The sequence below is a fragment of the Cygnus olor genome, chromosome 9, assembly GCF_009769625.2.
Source record: "Cygnus olor isolate bCygOlo1 chromosome 9, bCygOlo1.pri.v2, whole genome shotgun sequence".
In the NCBI taxonomy this organism is placed as follows: domain Eukaryota; kingdom Metazoa; phylum Chordata; class Aves; order Anseriformes; family Anatidae; genus Cygnus; species Cygnus olor.
Window position 1 is genome coordinate 21,482,188 of NC_049177.1, and position 25,144 is coordinate 21,507,331.

General features: G+C 50.5%; 1 protein-coding gene across 13 annotated transcripts in view; it reads left to right on the plus strand.

Annotated features, from left to right (window-relative positions):
* Window positions 1-11,946: 11,946 nt before the first annotated feature.
* TNIK (TRAF2 and NCK interacting kinase) overlaps window positions 11,947-25,144 on the plus strand; it is a 156,834-nt gene continuing 143,636 nt past the window's right edge. For 6 of the 13 annotated variants that reach the window (XM_040566540.1, XM_040566539.1, XM_040566541.1 and 3 more), the window contains exon 1: window positions 12,045-12,294. In XM_040566540.1, coding sequence (XP_040422474.1) covers window positions 12,238-12,294 — 57 coding nt within the window. In that variant the 5' untranslated portion in view covers window positions 12,045-12,237. Of the gene's footprint in view, window positions 12,295-25,144 lie in introns of all 13 variants that reach the window. The other 7 variants (XM_040566546.1, XM_040566550.1, XM_040566543.1 and 4 more) reach the window with 3 other exon arrangements.

A 25,144-nucleotide genomic window follows, 5' to 3' on the forward strand; every position in this document is an offset into this window, starting at 1 on the left:
TGCAGATGTCCCAAGCCAGAGAGGGACAGGAAGAAATCCTGCCCCCCACACCAAGCCAGTCTGCTCTTTGGGCCCTCGTTAGCCATGTATTTATGCGCTGAGCTCTCAATAAGTCGTCAACTTTTTGATTAGTGTCAGCCTTTTGCGTGTGTGAAATCACCAGCACCTTTTAGTTATTTTTGTAGAGGAGGAAAGCAGGGAAGAAATAAAAGGTTTTGTCAGACAGGTCCAAAGGCACCTAAAAAAACAGGTTTCTTCTCACTGCTAAAAATCAATCTGTTTTCGTTTCTCTGCAATTGTGCCAGCTCTTTAGATTCCCAAGTACATCTCTGAAGCACCGATGCAGTTGAGTGAAGGCTTTAAGAGCCTGAATCCCAACAGTAGCTTGAGTGAAATGCTCAATTTTTTTTATTGGAAAAATTAAAAGTGACAGTTTCAAAATTGGTTCCACTGCTCTGATTGATTGCTCAGAATGATTATGGTAAGATTTTCTACTGAGGCTCATGGCTGGGGTGGAAATTAAGTTGGAGAGAGGAGGGAGGAAAAAGTTCTTAAAAAAGAAGAAATTATTCTGCAAGGGAAACAGCTTATACCCAGGATCAATGGTGAATAATCTCTCCATATTCAGCCTGATCTCAATAATTAAACATCCTGTTACCACTTGAGGACAAAGGAGGGGAAGACAGCGTTATCAGGGCCTCACAGGTTTTTGTTATCTGGAGCTCAGCAGTGCCTGGAGGAAGTGAGGAGCAGGGCACGTGCTGCTCAGCAGCTCTGTGGCGTGCTGCTCGTGGCCTTTTCCTGCGGCGTGTTCTGTGCTGGGAGAGCTGCCCTGGGCCAAGCTGCGTGGCTGGATAAGGGCGAGGAGGGCCAGATCCTGCGGGGCAGATGGGCTTGGGGTCCTGGGTGAGGGTGCAGCACTTGCCTGCAGCTAGGAGGGCAGTGCGGGCACAAGGGAAACTCAGGCAAGAGCTGGGCCCGTCTCTTCGGCTGGAGGAACCACCAGGGCCACATCTGGGGCTGCACCAGGTCTTCGGCACCCAAGGGCGCTCTGCACCACCTGGGCAGATGCCGTCCCACCTCCAGGGTCTTTGTCCTTGCCAGGCCCTTGTACCTCTCCTTACACTCCTGCAAATGCCGCTTGTGGCACAGCTTCTCAGGTACCTGCAGCCAGCCCTGGCCCCAGCTCCTTCCCAGGGTGCTGGAGCTGGGAGCAGGGCGAGCCCTCGCCCACCAGCCCTCGGGGAGGGTCTGCGCCCCTCGCCGCCTGCACCAGGTCACGGTTCCTGAACTGAGTTATCATCGAGCCAGAGACCAATCTTCCAGCCCCCTCCTGCTCTGCTCCGGCTGTGCTGCCTTTGGTGTTTATCGCGTTCCTCTGGTTTATCTCGCAAAACAGACACAAAAGTATTTATATTCTTTTTGCTGGGTTGGCATCCTGATTTTATTCCCTACCAGCCCGGCATACATGGAGGGACCCCAGCCAGGCCTTGCAGGCTAGAACGTGAGTGTCGTATGTCCCCGGCACCAATGTAAAGTGCATCTTCATGAGAGGACTCGGTGTAATTGCCCAACATCTTTTAATTTTCACTTGAAAAATCGGTTTGAGACTTCACATTTCGGTGTTTCTTTATGTTTTAGGATTGCATATTTTAGACATGTTTCCCTTTCAAATAGATGGATGGTTTATGAAATCAAACACAAAGCTGTGTAACTTCAGAAACATGAAGTAGGTGCTGTATATGGGATTAATTTTAAGCATAGCAATGGCTTTATTTGTGTGGAAAAGCCCCATTTTGGCTAATATCAGATGCGGAAGCGAGGAACTCCGGAAAGGAAGGCAGCCGTAGCCACAAGCCCGGCCCAGTGCGGCAGTCGAAGGCTGTTTATTGAGAGAAACACGTTTATTACGCTAAAACCTGCCCGAGGAGGCACGGCTGGAGCTTCGCAGAGCCCCCAGCCCTCCTCAGCGAGGCCCGGGCCCGCGCTGGCCTCTAGGGGGTGCTGCGGCCTAACGCAGCCGCGGCCTCGCGCAGCGCCGCACCCCGGGCCTGCCCCGGCCTCCCGGGGGCCGCAGCCCGGCGCCTCCCGGCCCCCCGACCGCAGCCTCCGCCGTGCCCCCTGGGCCCTAAATACATCCCCCTGTGGGAAACGTGGCTCCCGAGAGGCCGCCTTAGCTCTCGGACGGCTCGCTGCGATATATATCTCGGTGTTTTCTTGCAGGCCGTATCTGTGTGACATCAGTTGTGCTGGCTGAGAATGCTTACAAGCCTATTTCCTGCTGCAGGATGATCGCATTATGCACAATTACACACTCTAGGAATTTCTCCTGAGATCCAGATGGGTACAGGCTGGAGTGGCTGAGGAGCCAGCGCGTGTGCAGAATAATGAATCATTCATTGAAGCCTACACGCCAGCCCCAAGCTCTTGGGTTGCGCGCGAGTGTGTTGAACCACGCTAGCTGCTTATTACCCTAAGAAAGCCTGAATCATCTAAATCATTCCAAATTTGGTTTCCACTGTGTCCGTATACTTTCTGTGTCTCGCCATTTCGTTATTATTATTTTTACCATAAGAGAAAGATTTACACAGAAATTACTTAAAATGCCTCGGCAGGAGCAGTCTCCCCGAGCCGAGACGTGCTGCTTCAAACAGAGACTTTTTTTTTCCCAGTACAATCAAAATCCGGTTGTCAGTGTCCACATGGCTGCTGTCCTGAAACAAGTCTCAGACCAGTACTTGCTCCCAGTATGTTACTGGTGGGGATGGCAGTTGCAGCAGGAGAGCTGTTAGGGATTTGCACCGCAGCACCTTCCCGGGTCCCAGCACCCTGCGATGCTCAGGGACCTAAAAGCACATCATTTCTCTGCCCTGGAAATCTGACAGCCTTATATAGGGCAGAGCAGACTGCAAACATGGAGGTGATATTCATCCTCATGATGGGCAAGAATCTCACGTGCAGGATTTTTTCTACATACAAGTAAACTGATCACTTTCCTGCCCACTGTCAAATCCCTGTAGGAAAGCCGTGTGTTGCCGTGTCACATGAAGGACATGCCTCGCATACAGAGAAAATGAAATTCCGGGGCTGGAGCAGCAGACAGAGGAGCAGAGAGCCCAAGGGCCGTGCTGACCTTCCTGGAGAGGAAGAGCTGGGGCTGCAGCGCCAGGGACAGCGGTGCGGCACTCACCCACCCACCTCCTGCTCCCTGAGCTGGGGCACCGTCACCAGCACAAACCGCCCTCCTGCTTGGCTCTGCTCTTTCAGGAGATCAGTCCGGTGCATGGCATGATGTCAAACGCTTACCTGAGATCCAGATATATTTTATTCACTGTTTGATCATTATCTGCCGGCTCAAAAGACCGGAGCATATTTGTTAGCTAAGGATTTCCTTTTAGGGAGCTGGCAGCAGATTACACTGGCTGTGTCTGATAGTGTGTAATCTAAGCTGTCACTCACATTTCCAATATTTTACTGCTGGTAGGGCTACAGCAGGGCTGTAACTGAGGGGAGGTGTGGAGGCACGAGTCTCCTGTGACCATGCAGATCACATCTGCTGCATCTCCAAGGCCTCTGAATTTACCTTTGGTTTCTTTAATCCTCCCAAGGATCATATTCTCAGACTTGCTTTCCTAAGGCAAAGATCTTCAGTTGCTTATCTCTTCTTAAATAAGAGCTAAAAGTCATGTATAGATATGTGGTTCCAGGATCTGCAAAAATGCTGAATATAGTGAGATAAATAAAGTGAACTGGCTTCATCCCCTTGCCATGGTAACACTGCGACACACACTCAGAAGAACCCTGCCTCTTGCACGGGACAGCACATTCTCCTTTTGTTCCTTATAAGTCTGCAAAAAGAAGCTACTGTAGGGCTTAATGGTACACAGCCTTTTGCTAGATTTCTGATTTCAGTCATTTCCCTTTCCAGGTGGGTTAGCAGGTGCCCAGCATCTTGTTGATCAAACTGAAGCAAACATTTTCTAGCACTACATGAAGTAATGCCATTTTCACCCTCTAAGCTTCTTTCTCTCTGATTAAACAGTTGTTGCTTTTCTTGGTTTTACTGTGTTTAATCTCGACATTGGTATTAGGCTGATGCGCTCGTTATGTTCCCAGATTCCTTAATCTGTCAGGACCTGAAACAGCATACAGGCAATACTGGTAAAGGTGAGTGCGGCTGTTTTGCATGCCTGGAGGAAGCTGTTGTCTTACAGGTTTTTTCATTATCTTTAATAGGCAATTTTAGGTCAGCTGCATCCTGACTCTTACACTAGATCATGTTAGAGACAGAAAACAAAGGCTGAAAGAGAGCCTGCATGTTTCAGGAGCCCAAGTCCTATTTTCCAAAAGCAATGTGGGTTTTTAGCATTCAAAGTGCCATCGACTAGCAGGCAGACTAGCTCTCAATGCTCAGTTTTGCAGAGGAAAAGCCTAATTCCCCTTCAGCAAACAGCCTGTGTCAGCTACACCACTTGCAAAACTCATACTTTGCTGTGGATGTCATTGAGGTGCTTCTGAGAGCATGATTGCTCTTAAATCACCAAATCCACCACCAGCCTATGTAGAGGATAGTGGATTTTCTGTTAGAATATGTCTACCTTCCTTCTTAATTTATTGTGTAAAGCACTGAAATCTTGTTTAGCAGCGAAGTAATCCAGAGATATTTTGCATAGAGCATGCATCTTGGTGGGGTGCTGTGGATCGGAAGGGTTTATCTCCGTGGAGGTGTATGCAGCTCGCTGTTGTCTTAAGGCTTGAGGATTTCACCGGTGGGCTCACCTCACCTACTGACCACCTGCCCTGAGACCTCTGATGCTGCTGCTCACCAGCCAATCCAGCTTGGCACCTTCAAAGTATCTCCACTGCACTCCGTTTTGGCTTCACATCACCATTAGCTGTGTCTCGCTCTGCCTCATCCATCTCTGTGTCCCCTCACTGTGACAGTCTGGATCTGTGCCTTCAGCGGTCACCCTGCACGTCACAGCGGATTTGGTCCGTTCCCCCTTCATCAGTCAAGGCACATGCAGAGATTGTTACCTGCTTATTTTATTGATGTATCAGTTGTTTTACAGGAACACCTTTGACTTTATTTTGTGCTGGGCTGTCATTTATGCCAGGTAAGGAAAATTGCACGTTTTCAGCACTCAGGACTCTTTCTCTTCCAGATATTGTTTCCCTGCGTTCAGTGCATTGTGTATATGCTATTAAAAGTCAAGTGGTGTATAACGGATGGCAGGGAGTGAGTCGGTTGGGGAAATACCCTCAGTTTCCCCCAGATGCTGCTGCAGCCTCCTCTCCAACCTTTCTTCATGGTGACTGATTTTTACAGGCCCCTTTGATGGGCACCAGAGAGGGAGACACCATCAGAACAGGCTTCATCTCATCCAACAGATAGAGGCACAAAGATCCCTCCTGCCTCTGCCACTGCCCCAAGCCTTTCAGCTAGCTCCTGTTGCAGAGGCCGGTTTGGAAAAACCCCAGTAGCCGTGCAGCATATAGACAAACGTCGTGCTAATAACTGGTATCAAGGATATGGTCCCACCTCCAGACTCTGCTATCAGATGCAGAAGTATTAGATAAAGCAGAAACTTGAGTAATGCAGATTAAATTTGACCTGACCTTTTCTACAAACAGAGGAATAGAGAAGCTCCTGATGACTTGGTGCCTTGCTTCTCCAGAGCGTTGTTCTGGGCACAGCTGGAGCAGTGCCTGGGCTGTGTGGACAAAGAAATCTCTCTCCAGTTGTTGTCATCTGTGGTGTGCTTCTCCCCACTCACCACCACCTGCTTTCAAAGGCTGCAGTACTGCCGGTGCCAGGAGCTGCAAACTGAGAAGCACAAACTTCTGGAACCCGGAGATTAATTAAGTATATAACATCACTTTTAAAAATCTCTCCTTTAATATGCTGTCTGCTTTGAGCCTGTAGGGGCCAGAATTTCAAAGGAAATATTCCAGCTCTTCCTTCCCACTCCAGCACTCATTCACGGGGGAAATAGGGCCGTCCATGTCTTTGTCGTTTGGTGTTGATCTGCCTTCCTTGTGAAGGCTTTTCTGACTGCCCCAGTTTCCTCCTGCCATCTAGTTCTCAGCTGATGGCTTCCTTGTGGTAACACATTTGTAAGGCCCAGGCTGTGAGCTCAGATGTGTGCAGGGATTCCCCCTGTCACAGTGGAGACAAGCCCCGCTCCTTCCTGCTCTCTAAACTGAAGATGGAGTCATTCCACTGAGTATGCAGCACATCTTTCACGCACACTCATTTTTAAAACCACCTCATTTCCTGCCTGATGTTTTGGTACTGTTCCATTTCTCAGAAATCACGCGCTAACACTAAGATCACCTTGTTCAAATAGACACGTTTTCTTTTGTTCTGTATAACTCTGGGCTGACCCAAGTGTTGGCCTTGCTTTTTGCACCCTGGCTGTCACTTCATTTCCAGGTCTCTGCTGACCGGCAGGCTGCCGCATAGCTAGGTGAACCCTTCCACCTTCGTCTTGGTTTTGCCCCCTGTTATCACCTGACACCTGTATTTCAAGGACTTTTTGTCCTGCTGTCATTGTTTGGAGTCCTGTTTGTCTTTCTTTGCGGCTTTCTGGAGGTATTTCTTGGTGGGATGGTGTAATCTTCAAGGCCCTGAGGGATTAGCCATCCTTTCATGCCATGTTTGTGGCTGCATTAACTGCATTAGTCACTAGGCCACATGGCGGTGGTGAGGAGATGCCATGGCCATCCTGGCCGGTCTCCTGACTGGTTCTTCACCCCTTCGGAGACTTTTCTGTCTGTAGGTGGTGTTAATGACTTCAGCTGGGACTTGTAGGAGTGAAGGCTCTTCCATACTGCAGGCTGGGAAAGGCCTTCAGAGGGCCACAAAGCAGACATTGAAGGCCGCGGGCAGCTTTCTCTTGTGGCCTGTCAGTCCGAACATCTGAACTCTGTGGGATCTCCTGGGCCTGACAGCAGCCTGAAGACACTCTCCTGTTTTGCAGAAGACCTTCTTACGTAAAGGATGGACTTTGGTGCCTCCTTTCTGACAGGGTGCAGTGGTATTTGGGGGAGCCCTGATGGTGATGTTTCAGCAAGTCAGAATGTCTGATGTCTTTGAAACTCTCCATCCATTTCATAAAAGCACAGCATGTCTTGCCTGTAGTGAACATTTGAACATCTTTTTTAAGCTTTTCCTTGTTATGACAGGACCTAGAAACCTTTTTTTTTTTAAAGCCATTTTCATCTACTTCCAGGAGGAGTGCTTTCATAGACTGCCACATCTCCATGAAGGCATGAGGAAGTAAACACTTCTGAGAGAAAACTCCACATAAAGGCAACAGCAATTGGCTCAGACCCTGTCTTCCTACTCAGACACCACCACGTTAAGCACTACTCAGATGATTACTTTAAGTTGTTTTAAGTACCTCCGGTTGTTTTCTGACTGGTTTCTGCTTTGGTTATTGACTACGAGTGGGAAGCCTGAAATATCAGACTTGGAAAGTCTGTTCTGTGGTTTAACCTTTCTTTTTTCTTTTTTTCTTTTTTTCTTTTTTTTTTATCCTTCTTTTTGTATATAAAAGACTTTTACTTTTTTGTGGGGAAAAACACTGAGTATTTGATATGCCTGCAGAAAAGCAGAAGCATATTGAAGCATATTGCCATTGTGGCTCTACCCCCTTTGCAAAACATTTTTCACAAGCCATGCGGAAGTCACCAAACATTAAAAGGGAATGAAAATCTGGAAAAATAAATACACCAAGGAGGATTTGGACCCCAATTGCCTCCATCCCACAGGTGCACACGTGCTGTCAGGTCCCTGAGCACCCTACGCACTGGGCTGTGGCCGAGGCCCTGTGGGACCTCTGCCTGTGCTGACTGCGATGTGCAGTTCCAGCTTTGTAACCCCTTTGCCGAGATGTCGAACCCTACCCACACCCCAGGACAGATTATCATTAAGAAAAAAACCTCACTGATCCTGAAATGTGTCTTAATTAACTCCCAGCAATTTGCATCTGACAAAAGATGGAGCCAGTTTCTCTTGTTTGACTGATCTGTGCTTAATGCCAGATGGGGGTGGCTTCAGGTCAGGTGTTTCCCAGGCCTGGGGCTCCCTTTGGTCTGCAAGACAAGCCAAGATAGGAAAGAGAGAGCCTAAATACCGCTTGTCTTAGGGTAGCTCAGATCCAGACTGGTCAGCATAAATGACCATATCAGGAGGTTATGGTTATTTGGATCATTTTTATCAAAATAATTTTGATAAAAGGGTCTTGGAACCGGAGCAGATGTTCCGTCCCGTGGGCAGGGCTGCAGTCGTGGTGCCTGGGAGCAGCGATGCTCCTGCTGCCGCGGGTGGGCACCGGAGCACGTCCCTGCTGAGCCGGGGGGCCGTGCTGCCTCGTGCTGCAGGCTGTGCATACAGATGCTATCCTCGAGATCTCGGCAAAAAAAGGAGAAGTTGGTATTCCTCTGCGGGACTCTGGGAACACGGTTTGCTAGGGGTAAGGCTGCATTAGGTTTACCGCAAGCAGTGCAAAAATGGGATTTCTCTTCACTTCTGCACTACCTAAAAATCTCACCTTTGTGTTGAAGTTTCAGTATTCTTGTAAATAACGCAGCTGGCCTGGCTGCTGGGGGCTGGCAGGTTCCTGCCCCTGGGTGAGCACAGTCCTCAAGGGCAAGCAAAGGCAACTGCAGGGGAAGGGGCATAAAAGAAAGACTGAGCTGGTCCTCAGTGCCGCGTATTTTGGGGAGGAACACCAGCTTGGGTGTGCTGTGAGAGCACTGAGCTCCTGGAAGTGTACCATCTACTGCCCCTTGATCTGCAGTGCCCCAGGACTTTGCTATTTAAATGCACAGTGCTGTTCCCTGGATATGAATCTCTGGAGGTAGTTTTTTTTGTTGTTATTGTTGCTTTTTCCGTAGAGCCTTTGCTCTTTTTCCATGTGCTCCCCCATTGCAGTGATTACAGGGCTTTGTAGTTGAACGGTGCTTAAGTGAGGGAGAGATTAACAATTTACAGTTGTTTTTTTTATATATATATATATATAGCTATAGGAAAAATCCTGGCAGCAAGGTTCACACATGAAGTCCTGCTCAGCTCCAAGGATGCAATGGAAAAAACGCTTCTCTCCCCCAGAGGAACCCGTATCAACAGAAGGTCGAGCAATCAGTAAATGATAATGAATCAGATAAAGTGCATTTGGGAAGATCAGTAGATGCAGGTAGGACACATGTAGCCATTCATTTCTGAGTTTCTTATAACACAGCTGCATGTTATCAAGTTAGCCTAAAATCCAATTATTATGCATTTCACAGTATTAATTTTTCAACATCCTCTATTCAGTTTGGGCAGAGTCCTCTAACTACTGCTTTACATGGGCAGACATTGGGGTAACACAACTTGGATTTAGGGAATCAAAAAATTATGCTGTCAGTGGTCACAGAATTATTGGGAACATATGACCCATGTAGGATGGTGCAGTACATCACACGATGGGGCCCCAAACAGGTTCCAGACAAGGTTTCCTGTTTGCTTCTTTCCTTTTTATTTATTTTTTCCTCTAGACCTCTAGAGAAGGTTCCAAAACCTGAAGCACGTGAAGCTCCTGCTAATCGGACAAGGCCTTACATGTCATTTAGATTTACTAATTTTACATGTAACCCCACAATACAATTAACAGCGGTGGCACTGCCAGATTATTCAATCTGGTTTTATGCAGAGGTCAGACGAACTGGATAGCTTATACACGAGCCGATGCCCTTTAATGAACAAATCAAACCCTGACATTAGCCCTCCGCTGCCAACAGCAGAGCGTTGGTTCATTACAGTACTCGTTGCTCACCAGAGCTGACCAAGGCTGGGGACCGCCACCCGCAGGAAAAGCTGACATTTTCACACTGCTCCATTTTTCGGAACGGGGACAAAACGGCAAAAACAATGTCTTGCCACCAAACCGTCCCAGCAAGGTGGTGCGTGGGGTGGAACAGAGGCTGGTGGAGCTGAGGTGGCAGGACACGTGCCCTCCTGCCCCGGCTCCTGCTCCGTGAGATGTGCAGGAGACGCAGCGGGGACCAGCAGCAGCTCCTGGGGGGACTCTGCTGGGCAGAAACATGATTTCATGTCACACTGACTCACACTGAAAACATTTCAGGCTGATTCAACCGAGCGCTCGGTTTCGCACCGTAATGACTCCAGTTGCAAGGTTTTGTTTAGATGCTCCTGACAGAAAGAGGGTGTAGAGAGAGGCAGACGTACACCTCCTTGTGAGATAAAGTAACACCTCGGAAACTCCATTTTCTACAGAAAAAGCTTCCTGCAGCCTGGGAACGCGGCCCTCCCTGGGCCTTTCCATTCACCTCCCGCTATCGCTCACCGTGTGTCTTATGTTATTGTTACAGAAGGGTTCTCTGTGTTTTTGCCATCTTGACAGGCAGAGGATAGATTGTAATTAAATCACAGCTTAGCTTGGGGCTCCACGTGCATGCACAGGATCAGGCCAATCTGTCTATTTGCAGGACTGGAGGATATATTTTTTTTTTAAATCCTTATGTGTTTCACAAATTATACCTTGTGTTCGTGGATGGGAAGCACATTAGAGAAAGCCAGCGTCCTCCCTCATCCTGTTCTTTGCATTTCTCTTCAGGAGAACAATGAAGGCAGTAGGAAGTCCCACACTGCTTTGTTACGAGTTCCCAAGCAGTTTTGCTTTCAGCTTCACAACTAGGAGCAAAGCATTGCAACATCCAGGTCTGACAGACACACACAGCATCTGGTTTAAAAAAAACGAACAGCACCACCAAAGATTCACGGGGGTGCTCAGAGACAATGCGACAGCCCTCTGTTTTTTAAATGTGCGTTTATTTTATTCAGTTTACCATTTTGGTCAAATCTGGCTTTTTAAACGCGAGGACTAATGGTGGTGTGCGAAACTGAGGGGTCAAGGTCTATGGACTGGAAAAAGGGGCTGAAGCCAAGCATGCTGCTGGTGCTGCGCAGCCCTGCACACCTCTGCTACCCACTGCTTCTCCACCAAAACCACCCCGTCCTGCCGAGGCCTCACAGCCCTGAGAGCTGAAACGCTTCTGGGCTGCTCCCAGCCCGTATCAGCCGTGCCACCATCAGCACTAATGAGGATAACGAGACGTCGATGCAGTTCCTGCACCGCCAGCGGCAGGGCAGCAGCCTCAGCCCCTTTTTGTCCCTCTGTCCCTCGCAGCCCGTGGAGCAGAGCTGGTTGCAGGATGATTTATTATTATTTTTTAATTCACAGAGCGCATCTCCAACCCAAAAGCGTAAGAAAACCCCATCCGCCTGCCAGTTGACTCGTGTAGTAGGGTTTCCGCTTCCCAGATCTGCATATTGTAAGATCCTGACACAAGCCTGTGAGAGTTGATGTTGTAAGTACAGCTTCCATACGGTTCGCTCAAAGGCAACAGATTTTTTATACATATATATTTATATATGGCACCTGGTTTGGCAGAAACCACATCCGAAAAAGGGAAGCAAGGAAAACAGAGGAAGCCGGCTACCTAGCCACTGCTGCATGTGGAGGGGTTTTGGCCCCTTCCGAAGGCGGTACAGACGTGGTATCGGTGCTGAGCTAGGGGCTGACAGGTCTGCCGATGCTCTGTGCCCCCCTGAGGTGTCCGTGGGGCTGTGACACGACCCCGCATCTCCCGTGGGGCCGCGACACGACCACCCCAGGAGCAGCGCCACGAGGGGCCCTCACAGGACCCCCCCCCGACTCCCCCATCCCTTACAACGCGTGACCCCCCCCCAAACCTTCCCGGCGGACCAGCCGCCCCCCGTCTCCCTCCCCAAACCCCTCAGCCCCCCTCCCGGCTCCCGCTGCCCACCCAGCCCCCTCAGCCCCACACGCGGGGCCGGGGCTCGCCCGCCCCCTGCCCGCCCCCGGCCGCCGCCACCGCCTCGCCGTGCCTGAGGGGCGGCTCCGGCGGCGCGCTGGGCCGGGAGGCGGCCATGCCGTGCGCCGCCGCCGCCGGAGCCGGAGCCGCAACCGGAGCCGCCGGAGCCGCCGCCGCCGCCGCCATCCCGGCGCAGCCCGCGGCGAGCCCTGCCCGCCGCCGCCGCCCCTAAGGCGAGGGGCGAGAGGGGCGAGGGGCGGCTTCTCCCTCGCCGGCGCCCCGCATGAGGGGAGGCGTTAAATAGCGCCAGCGCCGCGGCGGCCGCCACTGCCAGCTCGGGGGCGGCGGGGCCGCCTCGCCGGCGGCGGCGGCGGCAGCGGCGGAGGAAACATGGCGAGCGACTCGCCGGCACGGAGCCTGGACGAGATCGACCTCTCGGCGCTGCGGGTGAGGCGCGGGGCGAGCGTGAGTGTGAGTGAGTGTGCGAGTGTGAGACCCCGACGCGGGCTGGGGGGACGTGGGGCTGCGGGGGCGTCGGGCTGTGCGTGTGTGTGTGTGTGTGAGTGTGCACATGTGTGTGTGAGTGTGTACAGCCCTGCCTGCACATGGCGGGGTGTGCGTGTGCCCCTGCCTGCGCATAAACGTGCATGCATGTGCCCCTGCACCTATATAAATGCACATGCATATACCCCTGCATATATATATGTGCATGCGTATACCCTACTCGTATAGAAATATGCATGCATAAACCTCTGTGTGTATATATGTGCATCCGTATATCCCTGCACGTATAGAAATGTGCATGCTTATACCCCTGCCCATATATAAATGTGTGCATACACACAGGCACGTACATAAATGTGTGTGCATGTCCCCTGCATGTATATAAATGTGTGTGCATATCCCCCTGCCCATACCTAAACGTGTGTGCCTATCCCCCTGCCCGCACATAAACGCGTGTGCATATCTCCTGCACGTATATAATAAATGCGTGCATATGCCCCTGCACGTACATAATACGTATATAAACGTGCACATGCAGATGGGTATGTAGATACATGTGTGCCTGCGTGTCTGTGCATCTGAACACACATGTAGGGGTGGATGTGTGTACGCAAGCGTGTGTACGCGTACCCACGGCTGTATGGCTGCGCGTACACCCGGGGTGTGTGCGCGGTGCCCCCAGCGCCTCCTGTCCCCTCCGCCTGGGTGGCAAAGGGGGCCACGGGCAGGTGGGGTGCTATGGGGGCGCGGGGCTGCTTGGGGTGGGGGCACCGCAGTGCTCCGGGCAGCCTGGACCCCCCCTTGTGCCCCCCTTCCCCGCCAGCGGGGCTTGGCAGCGCGGCGTCTCGCTGCGCTCGATTAATAAATCATGTTGCACGCGTGCACGCGCGGACACACGGGCGCAGACGGAGCCGGGTGCCCGTGGGATGCGGGAGCGCGGATGCTCGGGGCTGCTCCCCACGCCCTGCTTTTCCCCGTCATCCATCCGCTGTGCCCCGCCGCCCTGCCTCCTCCCCGGCCCCCCTTGGAGATAACGCGCTCCTGCCGATGTACCCTTGAAATGTCGGGCTTGTCAAACGTGGCAGCCTCCGCGTGGGCTGGGGCCTGATTGCCCCCCTACCCCCGTCGTTTTTTTCCCCTAAGTTCTTCCTTCTTTCCCCCCTTTCCTCTTCATCCCTTCGCTGTTAAGAGCAGCGAGCTGCTGTCGAGGAGGGGGAGTCATCTGAAGAATGAGGAGCTACGGCGGGGCTGCTTCTCTCAACCTGCTGCCATAGATAAATAAATAAAATTAAGCAGAATCCACTGAAGACTAGCACAAGTGTATTTTTAGAAATATTATTTGCTTCAGTGCAAAAAAAAAAAAAAGCCTGTCTTTATTCACTTGCCCTACTTTCTTCTTGTTGAGTTTCTGGTTGATTAATAGTGTAAATGATTGCTCAGCAGTACACCGCGCAGGCGAGGCTGGAGCAGGGCGACCATCCACAACCTGCAGACCTGGAGCTCTCCTTTCCCTTGCTAGGTGGAGGTGTTTTAGGAGGAAGGGTGCTGAAGGCGGTGGGGTTAATCCAGGAAAGCAGTGCCCTTTGGGAAGGGAAGGGGGCCCTCTTCTCCCCCACCCCCTGAAAGTCAGTTTTTGTTTCATTTTTTAATGCATCTGCGTTAGGAACTCTTCTTGAAGCAGACTGCTAGCTCTTTTTAAAACTGTCCCCACGTGCTTAGTTCTTGGGTTTTTGTGGCTTCTTAATCGCAATGTTCTCGAGACATGGTCTGGGTTTTGGTTTTGGTTCAGAAGGAAACGTTCTCCCTCCAGCCCCGAGAGCCACCAGCAGCGCCCAGCCTGCTCGGGGTGACCCGGGACAAGGGGCGTGAAGCAGGGGCTGGTGGCACCGCTGCAGGTTGTTCCCCTGCCTGGCCCTGTGCAGAGCAGCTCGCTGGCACCGCCGCCGAGGCTGGCAGGGCTTCACGGGGAGGCTCTTTCTGCAGGAAATGGATTTTTTCAGACTCCCATTATAAAATTAGAGTTAGGAAAAGTTGGCCGCGTCCAAGATGCAGAGGAGCGGCGTCCTGATGGGGAGAGACCTGTGAGGGCACTTTCCTTTGAATTATGAGAGATGTGTTGGTTTATAAGTGAGACAAGAATAGGGGCTTAATTTGCCAAGGAATAGATCTTCTTCTAAACTAAGCTCTTTTAGCACTTGGAATAATTGTTAAAGGTCGTAAATCCAGCAGATAGGGCAAGAAGCGTGAATCATTCCACAGGGTCTGAATCAGAAATCAATAGTAAATTTGCTGCCTGAGCACAAAACATGGCAGCGAGGAGTAATTCCACAAGCCTTGCGGAATTTGATTTATTAGAAAATAAGAGAAGTGTCACGTTGCTACTGTAGGTGAGCCTGGATGGAGGGGACGTTGCTCCTGTGCCTACGTGTTTGAGGGTGAGAGCTGGCTGTTGGAGCTGCCGGGAGCAGGTAGTGACTCAAAATCTGGCGGGGGGGGATGATTCGTTCTGAGCAGCGGGGAAAGGAAACACTCGGGCTGCTTATCTCTGAGTTTGAGTCACCAAAATGTTCCAGGAGGCTGGCTTTTATGAACAACAAGCAAAGGCAGATGCAGAGGGGGGACCTCTGCCTGCCACTTTGCCCCGTACCGTGCGTGCCCTGGCTGCCTTGCCTCTTTCAGGGTATATTCCCAGGGCTCCGGCACAGCCCCAGCTGAGCGTGGCTTGGCTCTGGGGCAGGATTTGTAGAGGTAACAGAAGCCGGCATGCACTCGTGCCTCTGCCACACCGGAGTTTATCTTGGCCATACAACCGTGCTCCGCCGCAGCAGCGCATCTGCTCCGCGCGCGCTGCCGGCTCGGCCAGGAACAAAGCCCTGAATTCTGATTAAAATGCGTGGCCTGGTGCATCTAGTAAGCGCACTTCTGGCTCGCTCCTGCCTTCTTTGCGACGCGTTTCTATCAATCATTTTCTACCGTGCTTATTGCCATGGTATCCAAGTGTCCCCAGGTCAGCGCGGAGAAGCGAGCGTGCGAGGAAGGGCAGGGCGAAGCCTGCAGCGTCACAAGGATGCTCTTAAAATAGAGGTCTTCCGCTGGTGGCGCTGGTAATGAGCGCTGCTAATGTTGCAGAAAACTGTAATTTAAAATGATGAGGCCATTGAACAGGTAGTGCTGCATATTACACTGACAAGGGGATAAGATAAACTGCGTTATAATGTTCTTTTGTCCGGGCTGGGAGGTATTTTTGCTAGTCCGCTCAGCATGTTTAATAGCCGAATGCCCTGGCGTTGCTGTTAGCAGAATAGTGATTAACACGGGGATTCGCACAGGCTGTTGATGGCTGTGTTTGAGAACAGATTTTTGGAAGAAAAAGGGAGCGTGTGTGAGCGGCGATGCAGTGGGCCGTGCTCTCTGGTGGTGAACGCACAGCTGAGCACAACGGCAGAGCACTCAGAAGGACGGGGCTGGGCTTTTGGGCTCTCCGTGTTGTATTTTTTTAAGCGTGTGTCTCGGTGAATGCTGTCACCTCTTGCCGAAGCCTGTGGCCTTGATCCTGCTAAAATATCCAGGTCAATAGCTTTTCCTCCGCCACGTCCGCTTGCAGACGGCTGACGTGCTGGGGATGGCTGCGGGCGCTTCTGCAGCAGCAGCAGGAGGATGCCTTCGGGTGCTCGCTTGGAGCTGGCCCTCTGTCTGCCAGGCTGCAGGAACAGCCCCCTAAAAGGGGCTTAGGTGGTAAGGGGATAAGGGGAGAGCCTTTGTCAGTGAGCTGATGGCCCCCTGGGGTGGGAGCAGCCAGGGGCAAGAGCCCCTGCTCACAGCCGTGCCTTGGGAACGGCTCACCTGGGCTTGGCTGAGGGTTTCCTACTTAACCAGCACCCTTTTTGGGGGAAGGAGCAATTGTTTCCTTCGTGTACCTGGTTGTTGCTTTGGTTTGGACTCATTAACAAAAACCAAGGCTTTGTTGTTTAGTTTCGCAAAGTGCTGACCATGCACTCTCGGGAAACTGGATCCTGAAATCGTTAGTTGTTTTGGAAAGGCCTGGCCTTTAGTGCTCAGGCTTGGAGAGGAGACAGCGCAGAATTAAGGAGCCGGTGGGTATTAGCTGTTGCTGGGAAGAATTGGATGAAACCCAAAAATGTCACTGCTGTTCCTTTAGCTTTGCTTTGTATAGAAGTGAATTTTCAGTGGCCATTTGTTTGCATTAGCTGATCATTGTCAATGAAGATAAAAGCTCTCATATTAAAAACAAAGCAAACAAACAAAAAAAAGCCCCAATATGCTGGCATTGTCCTGTTTCCAGGACTTCATTGGGTTATGGAATATTTCAGAATCATTAAAGATTTAGGAGAAGTTCTAATGGGGCGTAAGCACTGCAAGCCACTACTCGGGAGCATTATCTTTGCAGCGTTTTGTTGGATTTCTTCTTCCAACGCCTTTTTAAAACATGTAGCTCAACAGAACTTAAGCAGCTTTTGCAAAGGTCACCTTCTTCCTAAATAGAAAGAGGAACAAATTTTACTAGAGATGACTTCTGGAGATTAAGAAAGGCGTGTTTGTGGTGCGTTGTACATGATATGCTACCATGCAAGATTTGGCACCTATCTTCAACGAATGTTTATATAATATATATATATATCTGGGACTCCTGAGGTTAGACCCTCTTGGAGGTCTTCCATCATGGACTTCATCAGTGCCTGTGTAAGCTATGGACCTTGGGTATGACCATGTTCGTTGTAAATTTTGAGCCTCCCCCCTTTTTTTTAACGTAAGACCTTGGCTGCGCAATACCCATCTCTGAATAAGGAGTGAAAACGTCCAGCCCCAAGCCCTCTGCATCTCGCTTCCATTCCTCAAGCCAGGATTTTGGTAGTGGTGCAAACGCTGTCTTCTGCCCATGACGCAATTCCTTGTGTGTGTGTGTTCATGGGAAGTTAAAGCAAAACCAAAGCTGGCTTCTGCCTAATCTTCTTGCATGGGGCTGTTTTTTTTTTTTCCATCTCGTGGAGCTGTGCGACCCAGATGTTGCTCTTCTGCAGTTCTCCACATTCAACACTGGCACGGTGACAGGTTGGTTACTCTGCCTGGTCTTTGGAGTTCTTCCCCCACGTGCAAGTGGATAAGTGGCTGGTGTTTCTAAAGGCACCGAGAGTCTCTGTTCTCACGAGTGTTTGTGTACTGGTCGGTTACCAAAATTAATAATTTGGGCTGCTTAAGCATGAATTCAGAGCAAAATGTGCCGTAGCGGGCTGGTGTATGAGTACGGGCATTTTGTTGAGTCGAGGTTTGAGGCAATGAAGAGGTAGGTATTTGATTGGTGTGTGCATGTCTGAAATAAAAAGCACCTGATTTCTGTTCCATGCAAAAATGAGTGGTTAGAGGAGGCTTTCATCCCCACTATGTGAAGGTAATTTTTATCTGCCAGACTCAGTAGGGGTACTGGTAGGGTTTATATCGGGTGAGGGGGGGGAAAACCGTTTCCATTGGATCAGTATGCAAATCTGCCAAAATTAATCACCCCGCTAAGGAAGAGGCGTACTTGAAAGTCATTATTTACGTGGTGCCAGGTCATGCAAAAGCTACTGTCGCACCCTGAGCTTGGACTCTGAGCTGCTCCCTGCAAACCCTCACCCGCCTCCCTCTAACGCACCCGCAGCCGCTTTGCAACCCTAATTATGTGCATCAGCAGGAGCCTCCGCCTCGGACCTGCAGAGCAAGGACGGGGTATTGATCCCCGTCTGATTCCTTCCTGCCCAAAATACAAACGGGGAGAGCCCTGCTGGTTTTCCCAGAGTTGCCCCCAGGCAGAAGCCAAGAGCAGGCGGACGTTTGCGAGGGGCGGTGGGACAAGCCTCCGCTGGGTCTGCTTCCTCCCCCAGCTCTGTTCCTGCTGCATTCGCAGTGGGTTTGGTAAAAGCTGTTGTGTGCTGGCTTTCCGGTTCGTTGTCTGGGAACGGGGAGGTTGGGGGGGTTCAAGAATACTTCTGCAGCGCAGCTCCCACCTGGTGGGAGATGAATGCCCCTTTCCTTCCCCTCCGCTCTCGCCACCAGGCTCGGCAGGGACCAGGAGCTGGGCAGGGCAGGGCTGGGGGCCAGGGGCTTTGTGTGGCTTTTCCTTCCCCCTGGGTGGCTTCAGCCTGCTCCGCTCTGCGGGGCCCCTCGTTCCCCGGTGGCACTGCAGGGCCTCCGTCACACGAGGCTCGCTCACGCTCAGGCACCTCAGTTACCTCCCAGGCAGCCATTAAAGCCGTCTGTAGGCTGCAGGTCGAAAACCACTGGCCAAAGTCATCGCTAGCGCCATTAAATGAGGCTAGTTAAATGAGGGGTTGTATTTACTATTTGTAAAGCAGCAGCGTTGATTTCCTTCCCCCCCGTCCCCTCTTGTCACATTGGACTGTGGCTGTACATGGAAACCGATGGGCTGCCTGCTCTGTTCTCTGGAAAACAATTTATATAAACGAGGCTTGATGTTCTGCATGTAAATCACTTATGATTTCTAATGGAGGATTGCCTAACGAACACAGCCCTGGGAAAAAGGAGACACCCCTCTGCCCATGTTCCCCCTCTGCGGTGGTCTCGAGAGGAATCCTGTGTGGGGCTGTGACCCCTTCCCACAGGGGCTGAGGATGCTCAGCACAGAGGGGCCAGTCCTGGGGTGCTCCCCCCAAAGGCTTGGTACTAGAAGGAGAGGCAAAGCAAGCAACGTTGGAAAACATCGGTGAGAAGCTTAATCAGACCTCGGTTACATCCCTCTGCACACCTGATTTTATTTTGTAATGGCAAATGCTCTGAGAGTACAGCAAGCCATTTCCCTTTGATCTGGAATGTTGCTTTTCCGTGTTAATTTTCTGCCGTGCTTGCCAGAAGTTCAAGGTTCTGGATTGGTAGTAAATTATGGATGACTGTAATCAGGCAGCCAGCACTGGAGTATCCAGACGCGACTTGCGTAGCCGAGAACCAGCATTTCCTCCTCCTGCAATAGGTGAGCAAACACAGCATTTACTGCCCCGCGCTCAGCTGAGTTACCATGAATTCAGGAGGAGGTACGCACTTTGTTCTGCTGCTGATAAGCAGGCCTGCCACAAAAAGTCTATCAGTATTAATGGCTTCGTGCAAACACCGCCCTCCTGCCTGTAACCGAGACCTGAGCGATTCGCGTGGTCCCATCCTTCCTACGTACGTCCTGAAAGCTGCCATGGCCTCTGGCAAGTGCAGGAGCTGCTCTGTGCAGCAGTCTGTGAGCAGTGAGCTACTCTACTGAGTAAAGGCTGAGCAGTCTGAGTATAACATCCTCTTTGTTTTAGATGCTGTCACTGCAGCAAGGGTGGGTGGATGTGTTTCTGTTCGTGTGAACGCACGTGTGGTTTTCAGCTCTGGAGTGCATGAAACCTTTTGGTACAGTTCTTGCCTGCTTCCTCCAGCAATGTCATTTCAGAGTAGGAAAAGAAATAAATTGTTTAGCTCTTCTGAAAGCAACACTTTTTAGAAGCCAAGGATATCGCAAAGGATGTATATTCCTTTATAAACTAACAAAGAATCCAAAATTTAATTTAGGTGGCTGACACTTCCCCCCCGTTCCCCCGCCTTTTAAAAATTCTCTGTGCTCCTAATTTCTAAACTCAGCAGGAAAAAGCCTCCTGCCAGCTGAGTCATGTGTTCAGTGCATGACAGAAGTGACTGTTTGGGACCATGCCCTTAATCTGCTGGATGGAGGCTTTAGGATGCATTTGAGGCGGTAGAGCCTTTGCTGAGGAAGAGATCGCACAGCTTGAATCTAATAAAATGTGTCTAATAACTGCTGTAGCATGCTACAGAAATACAAGAGATCAAAGCTTCAGAGGCATTCATTTTCATAATTTGTGGGTCAGATCCTTGCAGGACTAATTGGGTGCTGTTTGATGTCCAGGCAACAATAGAAATCTCCCAGTAAATCAGAATACATTTGCCTTTTCCTTTCTCTTTCGTATGCAAGCATAAAAGCTTAATATGATTTAGAGATAAACTAGCAAAAGAGAAGTTGCAGATCTCCTTCCTGTCTTGCTGCCATGTTTTTCAGAAGTATTGCACTGTGGACCTGTGCAAATGGCACAGCTTGTGTGCCTGTGCTAGCTCCTCACTGAAAACGAGGTACCCAGATAAAAGTCCTGGCTCCCCAGATGTCAAGTGCCACGCGTTGGTGGCTGATGTTGGTGCTGGTAGATGTTTAGTATGTCTGAAGTGTGGTCCCCTTTAGGATGCACAGTTTTACCCCAGCTTACATAAGCTGACCAAAAATGAATATGCAGCTGGGTTCTGTGGGCTAAAAGCAGCCAGATTTGGGGTGAAGGAAGGGGCATGGGAAAAGGAAGGGGGATTTATAGAGGAGAAAAGAAATGGCACCGAGAAGTCACTGTCTCTAGCAGAGCAAGTGAAATAAATTAGCTGTTAATCTTTCTTCGATGAAGACCAGGTGATGTTCAAGGCTAGCAGGTTTCCCTAGGGTCACAGGTGTCACCACACAGCTTGGAGATGGATGAGGTGAGGGAGTTTTCCTGTTTTTACCGTGGAAGAGGAAAGCACAGAGCCTCTCCGACACGTGGGCTGGAAGTGCTGCTCTTCCTAAGGCAAGGTTGTTGTTCCCATCGCTTTGGGTGTTGCTTAATTAGCCATGGGCCTCTACTCAAATGAGAAACCTGGCTGGAGAGGAAGGGCACTGCGCTTAAACCATTGTGTTTTCTGTTGTATCCTCCTGCTAAATATTCATGGCAGGCGTTCCTAGGGGGACTTCCTTTGTGTGTCTGCAAATGCGTCTGTTTTGGGGGGAAAGAAATATGGGTGTGCAAAGAAACTGTTCCTGGAGTAAAACCAGAGGCCAAGGCAACAAAATTAAAAGGCCTTTAAATGTACTTTTTGGCTATGCAGACGGGCTGTCTTTGCTGCAATAAATCTTCAGCCTTTACGTATTGATTAGGCTCAGTAAATACCGTGATGACGCTGCCCTTCCTATTGCTATTCTGTGGGGATCAGTGTATTAGTGTGTTTGAAGAGGCTGTAATAGCTAAATGGGATTCCAGTAGCGAGAGCGGTTTACAAATGGTCTCCAAAGTGAATCTCCCAGCCAGTGCGACTATCCCTGCTCCCTGTTTGAGTGTTTTGCTGCTATAAATATCAACACGGAGTGCTCCACTAGTGACCAGGCTGGTAATGGCTGTGTTTTCTAATGGACAAACTGTGTTTTCCGAGCCAAGTGCCCTGAAGTGGCTGTGCCCGGCCCTGGCAGAGATGCTGAGGAATCTCCTCTGTCTTCTGATGTCCTGGCTGGGGAGCTCTGGTGGGCAAATGGTGGGTGTGGGGGAGCCGGAATGGAGGGGAAGGCCAGAGTTTCCTATAAGTTGAAGAACTGATTCAAAATCCAGCAAAACATTGTAGAGCAAAACGTTTTGCCTGTCTGACTCCCTGAGCTGGTTCCCTGCAGGGTGAGGTGAGAGCCAGTGCTGGTGTGTGGGGTGTCTGAGGGTCCTGGTGCTGGGACCCACGTGATGAGCTGCTCTAGCTGTCCAGGGGCTGCAGGCGTGGATTCCAAGACTCTCCTGATCCTGAAGAGGAGAGTCGGGCCTATCTCCTGAAGGCACCTGAAGGTGTCAAAATTCAGTACTGGAAATTGAGTACCATGAGCTCAACAAAGAGTCGCATTAGAGCGTGGGGCTGCCCAGCTAGCCGTTGTCTGAAAATGGCTCCTCTTCTACCCGTTCTGCTCACGGCTTGTAGTAGATTCTTTACTGTTCATGTGCAGCAGGGCATAGTTCAAAGTGGTTTTATTTGCTGGGCTTTGCCCCTGCTTTTGAGGCAGTGATGTGTGGCACCCCAGCCACTGGGCCAGCCCTGGCTTCTTATAAAATTGTCGTGATACAGTACAAAAAGAACAGGAATGTGAAAGGAATGACAACCTGTTACACCTGTGGAGCAGTGCTGGGAGGAGGGATGGAGAGCTGCTTGCTTTAGATGTTAGGTGCCATAGCAGAAAACCCACCCAGGACACTTTCCATTTGCAAGCCCAAATTTTGTCACTACACCGCAGTGGAAGAACTCTTCCAGACATAGTTTGGGCTGTAGGGTGAAAACCCAAGCTGCTCCTGAGACAGTAGATGGAAAGATAGGATGGAGAAAATGTAAAATTAGCATAACAATATATCTTTAATTCAACGTGAAGGAAATAATTGAAGAGTCGCGGTTGCTTATGATGGTGACCTCTGCCAAGATGACTCATCCTGCAATATAATATGAGTCACTTGTAATGATGGCCTGTTAAAGGAGAAAGTGCCAGATCCCCCTAACTCCTTCATTGTGTGATATAAAAGCCAGGCCAAAGAAGAGCTTTCAGGATATTGTTTAAAAGTTGCTGATACTTAGAGCTTTGAAGCACTGGGCTCTTGGGGAGCCCTAGCATGAACCGGAAAAGGCCTTGAGGAGAAACACTGCTGCTTCTTTGGCCTCTGTTTAAAAGAGCCCCATGACACACTTCTCCTCCCTGCCTTCTACGTAAATGCCGTGTTGCCAAAGGGTGGCAGCCCAGGTAGCTCGCCTTCCTGCCAAGGGCAGCCTGTGGGTGGGAGGAAGATGGGTAGGCATTCACTTGTGCAATGAGCACAAAAAGCCTTGGATGCCTTTGCGAGGTCTGCCCGGCAAGGGCTTAGCGCGGGGATGGAGGTCTGGAGGGCGGCATGACGGCAAGGCCTGGAGGTCTGAGGGTGGAGCGGGACGGTAGGAACAAAACCCAAAGTGGGGGAGAGGAGAGGCCAAGAGCTGGCCACCAGTGGTCGCGTCCTCACCTGCAGTCAGGGCTTTGTCAGGTACAGCCTCCCTGTGGCCTCACCTCTGACATCTGCCAGATGGGTGCAGGATGAGTTTATGGCCATGAGCAGTCTGAAGTACTTGCTGTTAATCATTTACTAGCTGACTTAAACGATTCCTTGTATTGGACTCTTGCTTTTCCTCAATAAATAAGGTTTTACAAGTCACAGAAGAAAGCGAGAGCCTGGCAGCAAGGTGTTGTGACCCTGGGCAGGAGCTCACCAAGAAGCCATGGCCCTGGGAGGCCTTTCCTTAGGCTCTGCCTTCTCCTCTTCACGTGGTGGGGCACCTCGCTCCTGAGAAAGGGTTTCTAGCCTGTCAAAAGCCTGGTGGTTTTGTCTGATTTCTTTCTAAGCTTTCGGTGAGGGGCTGTGGAGGAAGGCTGAGGCCCTGAGGAGACGAGAAGGGCTGGGCCTGCCTGAAGGAGGAAAGCTTTGTACCCAGGAGTAGCTGTCAAGGTGGTCGGAGTATTCAGGAAGCATCTGAAGGACACTGAATGCGCAAGTGGTTGCATTGCAGAAAATTGTTATCTAGTGCCTTAGCAACAGATCTCCCCGACAGAGGGAGGAACCTGAAAGGAAACTGCCAGTGCAGTGGCACCCAAGTCTTCCTTTTGTCTTGCTCCATTGGTAACTGGTGTCCCCTTCTTTAACGAGGCCCCACCGTTAGCCCGGTGGTCCTGCTGCTGTGGCAGCTCTTGGGAGCTGTCATCGTGCCTCCCATACCGTCCTTGTCAACTATAGATGATTCAGTTGTCATTTATGTCAGTTATCTACCTTATGGATAGGTAGACTATTGTGTCTCCCTCCCCTCTAAAATAAAACAAAAATAAAAAATTAAGCAGTGTGGTGAATGTGGGAGACCTGGCTCAAGTTCAAAGCCAGGGTCACTGTCCTGAGAGCCTTTCCCATGAAACTGTAGTTTAGTTTTGCCACTTCATGTGATCTCTTCCATACTGTTGGTTTAAAGCAAAGTGCTGGCACGAGCACCGGCCAGCGGAGGAAATGTCCTCGAGAGAAGATGCAAGAGCCGTACTCATTATCAGACCCGAGTAAAACTGCTCCAAGCTAATCTGGCTGCCTAAAAATAGAAGTAGTAGTGGGGGAGGGACTGTCTTCTGTCTTGGTTTGCCCTTGGTTTTCATGACATTTTGCTGCTCTATATTACGTGTTTTGTTGGGGAGACTGAGTGTCCTGGTCACACTGGAGCAGTTCCTGTGAGCATGTGTTCATGGCAAAAACCATCGGAGAGGAAGGCCTAGGAGCTCGTTCAGGGTTTAGCAGTTGACTCAGTGCAGTTATATTCAGGTTTACTCTCTCAGGTTCACAGCCTGTCTCTTGGTGTGATCTCAAAGCCTCCCCTGGGTGGGTCTGAAGAAGCGATGTGATTGGAAGCAAGGTGTGGGCTGGGCCCTGGTGCATCCCTGGTCATCCATCGCGTGTGTACCTCGCCAGGGCCACGCTGGCGGTCACAGCATCTGCTTTGCAGTGTCTAAATAGGAAAAAACAAAATCATTCAGGAAACTTAATTACTCTGTTACTGTTATCAAGCATTTAACACACAAGTTTCATAACTGCCTTGTGATAGCTTCGTTTATGTTCCTTTTCAGTATTATGCAAGCAGCTCACCTTGTGATTATGAAATAGTGAAATGTGCTTTCTAATACTCACCCTCTGTTTCTCAATGAGTTCATAAAACCTCTTCTGCTTTCCATTAATGATGGAACAATAGGACATTTTTCTTTTCTCTTTTAAAAGGAGCCGAGCCCTTTATTTTATTTTTTCCAAGTTCCTGGGCCAGCAGCTCCACTGAGACCTTGCTGTTCCTTGCGGTTAGACCAGAGCGGACGTACCTCCTGTCCTTCACCGCACCGTCTGCCACTTGGGGGGAAATAGGACGTTTGTGGATCCATCTAGGAGGTCCTGCTGCTCTGGAGCAGTCCCAGCTAGTGCAGTGGCTGTGG